This window comes from Micromesistius poutassou (assembly GCF_964030765.1).
Source record: "Micromesistius poutassou genome assembly, chromosome: 13".
NCBI lineage: Eukaryota > Metazoa > Chordata > Actinopteri > Gadiformes > Gadidae > Micromesistius > Micromesistius poutassou.
In genome coordinates this window covers 12,459,155-12,471,619 of record NC_140283.1, presented here as the reverse complement: position 1 = coordinate 12,471,619, position 12,465 = coordinate 12,459,155, and the positions used below count along the sequence as shown (strand labels likewise).

The following is a 12,465-nucleotide window of genomic DNA, read 5'->3' as shown; positions in this document are numbered from 1 at the left end:
GTAAACGTCTCCAACCAACACCGTGTAGACGGGCCAATGTGGAAATACACTCATTCCAGTCCCCTTTTGAAGCTTCATCCACTTGGATAGAGTCTTCTGCTCGAAACAAGAAGCAAGGCGTAACTTCACGTTTGCAGCTTTCCGGACCGAGGTTCTGTGCCGTCTCCCCCCAGAGGTTCCGCTGTAACAAGTCATTGTGGGCCTGCTGAGCTGGAAGCGACATTACGTGCCGTCTGAACTAGTGTGCCATAATATATGTCCATAGGGGGCAACAGTGTCCCACTAATTTAAACTGCCTTTTTTTTTTTTTTTGGCCTTATCGTGGACAGTAAAATCCCCGGTGAAAGTGTTTACGGGATTGAAATGCAATACGATGTTGGGAAGATATTTAATACTTGTACGATAAAGTAACATCAACATGTTTCTGTCGATCCTACTATTTGGCTGCGTCCGATAGGATGCGGCGTTGTTAACCATAGATATCCACAGTATGTGGATAAGCCCCTCCATGATGGCATTAGGGGCTACGTGACTGCGGTCACACAAGTCATCCCTGGGTGCAAAAGAGTCGGAGGTGGGGTTAGGTCGATGACTTTCTTTCACGCTATCAGCCGGTCCCCGGGTTCAGCACCTCGGACAGCACTCCAGAGGAGACCGGATGACGATGAAAAACACAGCCGTGCCGGCTGTTTGCGTACGTGATGGAACTACGTGATGACATTGTTTTTTTTTGCCTGCGTGCAGCCTACATGTTAACGGGCCTGTTAGCACGTCTTTAACATGCCATCGTATTATATTATCTGGTGCTTGTAGTTTTTTTTGTTGTTGATGATTTTGACAACATGGAAGAGCTCTGTGGAGCAAACAGTAGCCGTTGATACAGCATGATCTCCCATTACAAACCGGTAAGTAGGCCTACAGGCTACTTGTGGATGTGACTTAAACTTAATGAATATTGTCTTTACGTAGAGTAACTAACTGATTAATGATTAAACACTTTAATTTTTGCGCACACTCAGACACCCCCCTAAAACCAGTTATTGTGTGGCGTAATCATGACCTGTAGGTGACCCTTGCCGCTAACACACACACACACACACACACACACACACACACACACACACACACACACACACACACACACACACACACACACACACACACACACACACACATATATATATTTAAGCAATACATCACGACAGGCTGTGGTATGTTCTCATTATATCACAGTTAAGGGCGTTGTCCGTGGATGGCGACCCCCTTAACTGTGGTATAATGAGAACATTTCTCTGACTGAAGTGATCTATTGCTTTTATAAAACGGTTACGTAAGTATGGCGAAATGAAATTCATAGACACCCTCAATTTTGAAAAAGCGAGAAAGTCGGAAAAGCATTTTCTTTTAACGAATACAAAAAAGTAGTCCCTCCTGGCTGCCGGCAAAGTGTACGACGGTGTTGCTGTGCAACACACTGTAGCGTCCTTCAGAGAGAAGGCTAGGCTAGAGACGGTAGCTTGGTTCGCTGGCAATTTAGCCTACTATCGAGCAGTTCACTCACCGTGCGCCTATTGCTTTACAACATTTCCACCCTCTCCATCAATGAACATATTTTTAGGCTTCAGTGAACTATGCTATTGCTTTTATAAATAAATAAACAACAGTTCAAGTTAGGCGCGGAGTGATACGGAACTTGTAAACTGAATGGGCGTCATAGATGTGTGTATACGCTCATTATACAACGTTGGGAACCAATCAGATCGCTTGATTTAAGCCACCCGTTTATATATATATATATTTATACAACAGTTAGTTCCGACCGGTCCCAACCGAGCAATTTGATTGGACAACGAGACATTCCATAGTGCTGATATACAGTATAACAGCACTGGGACTTTTCACAGACATAATCACTCCGCTGTACGGGCGTTCTAATAACCGTTATTAGCTAACGTTACATCAGCTGTTAAATAGCCTATCTTAGATTGTGGCAAACTTTGCACGGTAAAGATGGACATGTTTCCAAAAATAACATTTGATTTGAACTATGAATGGTCATCATCAGACTCGGAGGACACAGAGTAGCGAGCTTGTGTCTAGGAATGTTTATGTACTGTATATGTGTTGCCTGGCAACAGCCTAGTCTCCCTTCAGTTGCGGAACTATTTTTGTTGGCGGAGCCGAATAAATGATTACTAAACAAACAAATCATAATCTCTTGTTTCTTATTACTGTTAACTAATAAAATGTGCTCGTAGCACTGTTGTATAAAAGCAATATCACACTCGAGGTCGTGCTGTTGTACTGTATATCAGCACGGTGTGATTATCTGCGGCACTCGGCCTGCGGCCTCGTGCCTACGACCGAATCACAGCCGTGCTGATATACAGTACAACAGCACTCCCTCTCGTGTGATATTGCTTATATATATATATATATATATATATATATATATATATATATATATATATATATGTGTATATATATATATATATGTGGCTTAAATCAATCTATATATATATATATATATATATATATATACATATCAAATATTTTTTATATCATAGCCATGATTCAAGATTCCTTCAACTTTAACCATACAGAATTCTCACACTCAAACACGCACGCGCACGCACACACACACACACACACACACACACACACACACACACACACACACACACACACACACACACACACACACACACTGTTGCGTGTGCCCACACTTACTGCCTTGTTTTTGTAATAGAATCACCTTTGATAAATGCTACAATTATCATTCAGATATTCGTCTTCTATAATAATCTCTATTTGACACCCAACATGACACATCATGTTGGCTGGCTATGAATAGCCATTAAAAAAGATTGTTGGTTCTCATTCAACGGTTCAATTTCAACCGTATGCTTGATTTCCCATGACTGCACATTTCTCTCTCTCCCTTTCTGTATCCTCCTGACCTATCTCTCCCCCCCCCTCTCTCTCTCTCTCTTTCTCTCACCCCTGGGCCATCTCACCAGTGAGCCACTGTGGCTATCGCTGATAAGGACCAAACAGGAACAATAAATAACACAATGTATAATGTGGGGGTTTTCTCAGCAACCCCACACGAATGACTTATGGCGATCCCAACGCATGCTCGCTGAACCCATCAGTCTGCCCGGTGACTGTAAGTGCTTTGCCTTACACTCTCTCTCCGGAATAAATAGACCAGTAGTCAGTGTTATTTGCGTTTATGTGTCCCACATAACATGGGCCCCACATAACATGGGCCCCATTTGTCATGCGATAATCGGGCGGCGTTATCTCATCTCTGTTCTGGGGAGTGAACCATGTCACCGTGTCATCACGGGGCCCGTATAGATTCCCAGGCCATCCCACGTACTAGCGTGTCCTCCGTGGGACAGGAAGTGAGTGGGGCTTTGAGCGTGTGTGTGTGTGTGTGTGTGTGCTTGTTTATGTGTGTGTTGGTCCTGGGGGGTGTCGGGTTGGTGTAAAGATAGAAGCAATGTGGCCTCACCCCATGTCATTCCTCAATACATCTGCGTGACCCATGGGCCCTACCTACTGCTTCTCATGTCCGCCGCATACGGGTGATTACCCTCGTAAACCTGTCCAGTAATATCGGATGTCTGCTCTAAAAGAGGGGTGGTATTTTCTGTTCATCCATCAAATTGTATACTGAAATACACATTCCCATTTTTTGTGTAACTTGAGCTGAATTACAGTGAGACACTCATCTGTCAGTGTTATTCACTTCAACCCATCCAAATTGATAATAGTTGTCCTATAAGACCACCTGACCACCTGTGAAGCCCACAACGAATTTCCCCACGGGGACAATTAAAGTATATTGAATTGAATATAAGTTATTATTATTTATACTTTCTGTTCAATGCCATGCCACCTTTTGAACTTTTGCTGTCTGTGATTTCACACATGGGTCTGCACTGTTGCATGAGCTGAGGCCAGCATGGTCATCATAACACAGCAGTGAATTCAACTCCCTAACCCTATACCACTATACTGAGCTGTTTTATTTTCACAGGAAGTTGATCAAATCTGGGTCTTAAGAGGTCATGCTGACCCTCAGCTCTCAGGGTACAGAGTCACTTCCTTCATGGGTTTCTGCAAATACATTTCCTTTTTCCAAAGACAAAAATGTAAATGCTGCCTTCTTTCTATAACTTCATAAATATTTAGGGTTACATGTTTCTGTTCGTGCTACCAAAGTAATCCAGCAAGAAGTGTGCATTTCCTGCGTATCCTGAATTGAATTGTGGGAAAATGTGATAAGTGAATGGGAAAACATAGTTATGTAATTCTTGTTTATGGTTTGGGATTTAGAGAGCTGGGCTTTGCTTCACATGAACTGCTGTTGTATTTCCTCTCTCTCTCCCTCTTTCTCTCTTACTCTCGCTCTCCCCTGCTCTCTATCACTCTGTCTCCCGCACTCTCTCACTCCCTCCCGCGCACTCTCACTCTCTCTCCCGTTTTCTCCCGCTCTCTCTCACTCTCACGCTCTCTGTATCTCTCTCGGTCTGTCTCACTCTCCTTGTTCCTCTCTCCCTCTCTCTCTCTCCCCCCCTCGGTCTCAGTCATTCATTAATCTCTTGCCCCCTCCCCTCCCTACCTTCCGTCCTTCCTCTCTCATTCAGCCTCAGTGTGCTGTCGTCTTCCAAGGTCGGACTCTGGATTCTGTCCTGCACAAGACAGGAATAGCAGGTGCACTGCAGAAGCCTGCCAATGCTGTGTGCTTTGTGCCGGCGTGTGCTCTTGTCCTGTGCATGTGTACGGGAGAGAGTAAGATTACTGAGCGTATCTGAGCGATAGACAGCGTGAGAGAGAGAGCGAGCGAGCGCAAGATAGACAGAGAGAGAGAGAGAGAGAGAGCTTAGCATGCGCACATGTCCACAGAAGGAGTCTATGGTGCATTCCTAGTAGGGCTGTGCAGCGTTGCACACGATCAGGCTTTGTCTAACGCTTCTGAACCGCGTCTGGCACTGCTGGGTGCAAGGATCCGCGCGGGATCGGGCATTTCTAAAAAACCCAGCCAAGGCTTCTGCACAGGACTTCACTAGATAAAGCGCGCTGGACTGGGACTCTGCCTGTGCCTCTTCTCCTCCACCACTTTCTCCTCTCCTGTGCCTCGAGGGTGCATCTCTCTGCACACAGCAGCTCAGGAGGATGTAACAAGGAGACGGCTGGAGCTTTTTTTTAAACTTGAAGGAGATGCCGTAGGTGTGCGGGTGCTCTCTGAGGCTGTAGAGAGAAACGACATGCTCTGAGATCTCTCCCCCCGTCTGTCTCCCTCATCTCTCCTTTCCTGCCGGCCGGCTGCCCGCCCGCCTGCAGAGTCCTGGCTCCAACATGTCCTTGGCGTTCTGCGGGGTGGAGAACAACTCGGTGGCGTACAACGTGGACGGAGGGGTCCTCAACAACGGCTGCTTCCTGGACGCGCTCAACGTGGTGCCCCACGTCTTTGTCCTCTTCATCACCTTCCCCATCCTCTTCATCGGTGAGTGTGCCTGCATGGGAGTGTGAATAAGTTTACACACGCAAATGCACACACATACACAAATGTGCAAATATGTGTATTCTGTGTCTACTAGTTAAAAGTAGAACTGAATACCTCACATCAGTAGGAATGTGTGTGCATGTCGTTTCCCCCAGATAATCAAGATTACAATTCCAGTGTCTATATCTAAAGCTGTAAATCAATGTAACAATATCAATGAATGTACATATATACATAATAAGTGAAAAAGGGATACACAAAGGGCATGCATTGATTTAAAATATAGTGTACTCTGTTAATGTCTCTCTTCTAGTGATGTAGTCACATCTGTCTCTCTTCTAGTGACGTAGTCACATCTGTCTCTCTTTTAGTGATCTAGTCACATCTGTCTCTCTTCTAGTGATGTAGTCACATCTGTCTCTCTTCTAGTGATGTAGTTACATCTGTCTTCTAGTGATGTAGTCACATCTGTCTTCTAGTGATGTAGTCACATCTGTCTTCTAGTGATTTAGTCACATCAGTATTCTAGGGATGTAATCACATATTTTTTAATTTCCATTAATATGCGTGCTTGTGACTCTGTGCGTATGTGCCTTAAATGAAGTGTTTAACATTAAAACCTGTGTTATGTTCCCACACTCCGACAAACCCAAATGAGTATTCTCTGATTTGCCTGTTGGGTTCCAAAGTCATGCCATTAGTCCAAAATGGCAGAAATGCAGCAGATAGCAGCCAAGGCATACAGTATATTTTTAGGTACTCCCTGTGAATGTTCATATACTTTTGACAGTGCCTTCCTCAACACAGTTTTCTCAAGTCAGACTGTGTAAACGTTTTACTTCACCTTGAGCAAGAAACCCAAACAAAATCATTCTGTTAGCTCTTGCTTAGGCAACATTCAGCACTAGGCTTTACTGATAGCCAACAGCTCAGAACCAGTGGTCATTAAGATTACAGTACAGAGAAAGGGAAGAGAGATGGAAATGAAAGAGAACTCCATTTTGAACAACAATTTTCAATATTGCACACAATACATTTCACTCCAAGTGAGTCTCTTCATAACTCTTCATATCTTCATAATTTAGCTGGCAGGAATTCGAGAGACTGACCTTTGACTCTAATAGAAATATATCACTTCAATAACTACGTCACACTATCCTCACCTTTTTACCAAATACGGGAAATATGGAGGGACGCAATGGAAGAATGTTAGCTTGTAGCTAGCTGGCTACTTTATGAGCTGTGTGAGGTCAAATTAGGGAGCACAGCTGTTTCTAGTGTGTTTCTAAGGAGGATATTACATGTTTCACGAGCCTCTAAATAGAGAGCGACATTAACATCAAACCCTGTTAGCCCATATCTTCTGCTTTATTTACTATAATGTGTGCAAACTGGCCCTCAAGCCTGCACACACCGGACAGAGGCTAAAGTCTAGAGACTACAATAATCTATCTCCACAACGTAAGGATATGCGGTGGAAATCATTCATACCCATGTGATTCTCCACTCAGCCCTGCACAGAGAGGTTGGATTGTACAGTGAGATGAGCCTTAAAACCTTTCGTCTGCATGTCTCTGATATGCCAGTCTGTGTTGTGGCTCCTCCATCCTGGCAGGCTGGGGCAGCCAGAGCTCCAAGGTCCACATTCACCACAGCACCTGGCTGCACTTCCCCGGCCACAACCTGCGCTGGCTGCTCACCTTTGTGCTCCTCTTCGTCCTCGTGTGTGAGGTGGCCGAGGGCATCGTCTCTGATGGGTGAGCTGGCTCTTTTTTTCCGCTTCTGCTTGATTGAGTTGAGTGGAGAGTAAGTATAACCCAGTCCAATCAGAGGGACTTGATTATGTGGGAAAGGTTTTCATTAGTATTTATGTCACTCAATTCAACTCATTCAAGCAACTCTCTGTCCCCCTGGCTATGTATCTCTCTCTCTCTCTCTCTCTCTCTCTCTCTCTCTCTCTCTCTCTCTCTCTCTCTCTCTCTCTCTCTCTCTCTCTTCTCTCTCTTTCTCTTTCTTTCTCTCGCATGTTCTTTTGTGCTCTCCCTCCCTCTCTCTATCTCTCCCATCCTCTCTCTATCCCTTGCCGTTCTCTACCTTCCTCTGTCTCCCTCTCTCTCTTTCTCTTCCCACTCTCTCTCTGTTGTCTCTCTCTCTCTCTCTCTCTCTCTCTCTCTCTCTCTCTCTCTCTCTCTCTCTCATACACTGTCTCTCTCAGTTTGCCCAGAAGGGTCTATTTTTATAAACGTTGTGACATCTCCTCCAGTAGTCGGCTGACAATGGTGTAGTGTGCACTTTGTTCCCTGTAGACTGTGGAGCGGGCGCTCCACAGCGCTCCACAGCCCGATGGCTTAGGTGGGCAAATTAGAGCAAATGAAGAGCACTTTATCTGCTGTACAGACATGTAATGGGTTTGTTATAACACCCCCAGTTGTTAATGGAGAGTGGACTTGATCTTTAAGTACACACTGAGTGTGTGGGTGGACTTGATCTTCAAGTACACACAGAGTGTGTGTGTGTGTGTGTGGGTTTGTGTGTGGGTATGTGTGTGTATAGTGTGTGTTTTCTACAGTATATGTGTATGTGTTAGTTTGTATGTAAGTATGTAGGTATGCTTTTATGTATGTATGTATGTATGTATGTATGTATGTATGTATGTATGTATGTATGTATGTAGGTACAAACGTACAAATGTTAAATGTACGCATATTTTTGGGTGCTGTGTGTGAATATAAGGTTCCCATGGTGTCCCTCCATGGAGGCCTGCGTCCTCCCTGTGACGGGCTGTGTCGTGTTGTGTCATGACGGGCTGTGTCGTGTTGTGTCATGACGGTCCGTGTTGTGTTCCCAGGTTCAGCACCTCCCACCACCTGCACCTCTACATGCCGGCGGCGCTGGCCTTCATGGCCGCCATCACCTCCATCGTGTACTACCACAACATCGAGACCTCCAACTTCCCCAAGCTCCTGCTAGGTACACACACACACACACACACACACACACACACACACACACACACACACACGCATACACACACACACACACCACTGATGCTGTTCCTCTTCCTCACCCCCCCCCCCCTATACCGTTCTCTCCCTCTCCTCCCTCTACTCATTTAACATTACAACTCAAGACTACCATGGATATAGCTGTCCTATGCTATCAATGTGGAGTGTCTGTGTGTGATTGACGGCTTAAGCGGCCTCACCTGGCGCACAGTCAGACTGACTGGACTCTGAGGCTGCACATCTGTTGTACATTTAGTGATCAAGGCACACGGGATGAAGCAGCCGTCCCCACTCACACACCCTCACACACTCTCAGGGAGATCTGCGACATGTCAGCATTCACCACCTGTTCGGTTGGTAACATCTTGCCCACTCTCTAAATGATTGGTACTCAACATCCCCCTGTGTCCTGGTGCCGGAGGAGTCTATTAGAGCCATCTAGGCAGTGGTTGGCAGGAGAAGCTGCTACAATCATCATATCATGTGTGTACATGTCCCTCCCTTTCCATTAAAGAGTGTGTACATATGAGTACAGAGTATGTGTTCATGAGTATTAAGGAGATATCGGCTAGCTTCCAAAAAAAGATGACTATGTTATTTGTCTGCATTTATGTTTATATAATGAAGACATAATATAGCATAGGGTTGTGAGGCATGATGGGAGGACACGTTTAAAGCACCTTTGTTATCACAAGTTATTAATTCCAGGAGATTGAAATTATGTGAGGGATTCACTTATATTTTAGATGGAGCGCAGTTCTGCCAATGTGTACATTTACAGATGATTTGGTTCATTCAATTTAGACTTGAATGTGCTGCAGAATGACTTTGGACCAATCGTGTTATTACATGAAATTTCATCACATCAATGAAAAGGAAGCTCCTTTTGAGAAGAAGGCATTGTAAGAAGGCCATGTTCACTCTGCATGTTTTGAACACAATGACGAATGCGTCCAGACAACTGGATAAGCATCCGTTCCTGATCACTTCTTTTATAGCTTTTGATCATTTGTTTGTACATCATGAATCAGGCTATACAATAAATAATACAATAAAAAAATCCATCCATGATTGTTCTTGTGTAGGACACTAAATAGAAACAAATCCCTTCATTCATTTTGATGTGGGATGGGGATTTCAAGGTCTTTAGTTGTAGTTCTTTAGTTGACGTGAGTCAGCCAAGTTAAGTAAGATGGACAGGGTAATGCCACCGATCCCGTGTTCTTATGGGAGATGCTCACATATAAAGACGTTGGTTGAATGACTCATACAGAGAAACAGCCAGTCTGCACCATATTCTCACTCCTCCTCCTTCCTTCTGTCAGTCTCACCATTAATAATTCCACAGCTGGCTAAGAGTCAATATATTGATGAGAACAAAATGTACCCAAACATGCAGTCCTAATTCGGAATGGCAATATCACCAGTATGTGATTGGTGTGGATATCCCCTGATTATCATTATTTGATTCCAACACAGTGATAATCTATCTATCAACTGTAAATCTATATAATGATAAGAGATATAGGCCTATATATAAAAAAGTGAATTTTATTAAAGAATTAAAGATTCTCTTAAAGAATTATATTATATAATATTATATTATTAATTCTAAAAAAAATTACGATGATGTTGTTTTCATCAGCATGCAGCACCCGTACGTGTCTGACGTGCCCCGCGTGTCTCCACAGCGCTGCTGATCTACTGGGTGTTGGCGTTCATCATGAAGACGATCAAGTTCGCCAAGTACACGGAGCACGGCATCGGGCCCCGGCAGCTGCGCTACTGCATCGCCGGGCTGCTGGTGCTGCTCTACGGCCTGCTGCTGGCCGTGGAGGTCAAGGTCATCATGGGCCGGGTCAGTCACACGTCATGGGCATGGAAGGCGTCTTACTGCAATGAATGATCACAATCACAAAATGGGGGCTGAATCATCGGGATTCCAATTTTATGATAGCCATGCAGCACTAAGTGATGTAGTGTGTGAGTACTATAACGTCTGTGTGTGGGTAAGAATTTATGTTTCTCTCACAATATTCTTCTTCGAGGCTTCATGGACCAACATGATTAAATATTTATATTTATATATATATATATTCTGTCATTGGACCTTTTAGCTGGATCATTTTATAAATGTATCCTCTGAGGAATCCACACTATATAAAGGCATATAATTAACTACATCATTCTTTATTCTGGCCGGAGATCCAATTTTACTCTAATAAGTACAGGGACATGTTGTGATGCCCTCAATAAAGAGATTTGATTAGGTTGTGATTGGAAGAAATAGATTTCATAATTTTATAGTGGGTTAGTCTTTCTCAATTATTATGCACTTGAGATGATATATCATTTTTTATCAAAATCAAATCAGTTGAAAGCCTATATGCAATGTGCTTGGAGGCTGGGTCTCTGAACACACTCACCTATTTTGCATAAGAAGTAGAGGCACTTAGTACTCATCTTCCTGACAGCATTTGCTTGTTCAGATATATTAATATATGTATTATATATGAGGCAGAGTATGTAGAATTGGATGAAACTGAATCTTTTGAAAAATATATAAACCAATGGGAAACATTGCTGCATTTTTAAATTGTACCTTTTCATTGCTATTTAGTCTCTTTAGTCTCTTCCCTCATATTATATTTACACTTTCCTCTCTGAAAATGTTCCCTTCTTCACAGCTCTATTACTTCTAAGAAGTTTGAAACAAGTAAAATGAGTCTTTTCATAAAGCCAGCAGAATAGGCGGTCATAGAAGATTCCGGCAGCAGGCTATAATTTACACCCAGTGAAAATCATTAGGCTGTCTGTGGAAATGAAGCACACAATCACGTATTCAGGGCATATTTAACAGACTTTTCTATTATGGTCCTTGTTTATCTGGCAGAGAATATGATCATAATCACTACCTCTACAGAGCTTATCAGATGATCTGAGGTCTCTTTCAGCTGTGTTTGTGTTTGTGTGTGTGTGTGTATGTGTGTGTGTCTGTGTGGTTGTGTGTGTGTGTGTGTGTGTGTGTGTGTGTGTGTGTGTGTGTGTGTGTGTGTGTGTGCATGTGTGCAGGGGGCGTGCGTAAGCATGCGTGCAAGTGTGTATGTGAGCCTGCGTGCGTGCCTCATGTGCGTGCATGCATAAACCATCAAGTGTATTGACCTACCCCAGCTAGTCCCAGAGGGCTCTGCTTCTTCAACCATCAACATCTCACCTTCCCCTCCTCTTTTTCCCATGATCCTCCTCTGCGGTCCGCGCAGCGCTACGTGTGCTACGCCGACCCCACCGAGGTGAAGCCCCCCGAGGATCTCCAGGACCTGGGCGTGCGCTTCCTGCAGCCCTTCGTCAACCTGCTGTCCAAGGCCACCTACTGGTGGATGAACACCTTCATCACCGCCGCCCACCGCCGGCCCATCGACCTCAAGGTCATCGGCAAGCTGCCCATCGCCATGAGGGCCCTCACCAACTACCTGAAGCTGCACCGGGCCTTCGATGCCCAGAAGCTCCGAGCGGTGAGCGACTGGTCGGCCGTCCGGCTGCTCTTAGAGGAAGGGGTCTAGAAGGGAAGGAAGGGGAAACACCATGGTGTCCGGTTCCCATGATCACAGGGTTCGACATTGATTTTGCGGTGCATTGGTTTGTATGAACATGGGAAACGCCATTGTTTCAGCATGTGGGCTTATTTTGTAATTGTATTTGGATCGATACATTGAATTGTAAAACAGGCTTAAGCAGACTATGTATGCCTGCTCACATGGTCATGTGGGGATTAACATGGATGTTTATCTCCCAGAGACCACAGGGGTGGAAGTGATTATGTAATGGTTTTGCACACAGTCAGTGGTTGTGTGATCACCAGACTGGATTAACCGTCGCTCAGATCCTCCCTCACACTCAGAGACAGAAGCTGCAGTCTATTTTGCTGGGAAAGGTTCCTTACTG

The 12,465-nt window shown here is 44.4% G+C and overlaps 1 protein-coding gene across 2 annotated transcripts in view; it reads left to right on the top strand.

Moving 5' to 3' along the window:
• Positions 1-884: 884 nt before the first annotated feature.
• abcc8 (ATP-binding cassette, sub-family C (CFTR/MRP), member 8) overlaps positions 885-12,465 on the top strand; it is a gene marked incomplete at its 5' end in the record, with an annotated part of 48,061 nt that continues 36,480 nt past the window's right edge. Inside the window, 6 exons of one of the 2 annotated variants that reach the window (XM_084476838.1) lie at positions 885-905; positions 5,356-5,518; positions 7,134-7,275; positions 8,367-8,488; positions 10,215-10,381; positions 11,784-12,026. In XM_084476838.1, the coding sequence (XP_084332964.1) occupies positions 885-905; positions 5,356-5,518; positions 7,134-7,275; positions 8,367-8,488; positions 10,215-10,381; positions 11,784-12,026 (858 nt within the window). Of the gene's footprint in view, positions 906-5,355; positions 5,519-7,133; positions 7,276-8,366; positions 8,489-10,214; positions 10,382-11,783; positions 12,036-12,465 lie in introns of both variants that reach the window. The other variant, XM_084476839.1, reaches the window with a different exon arrangement.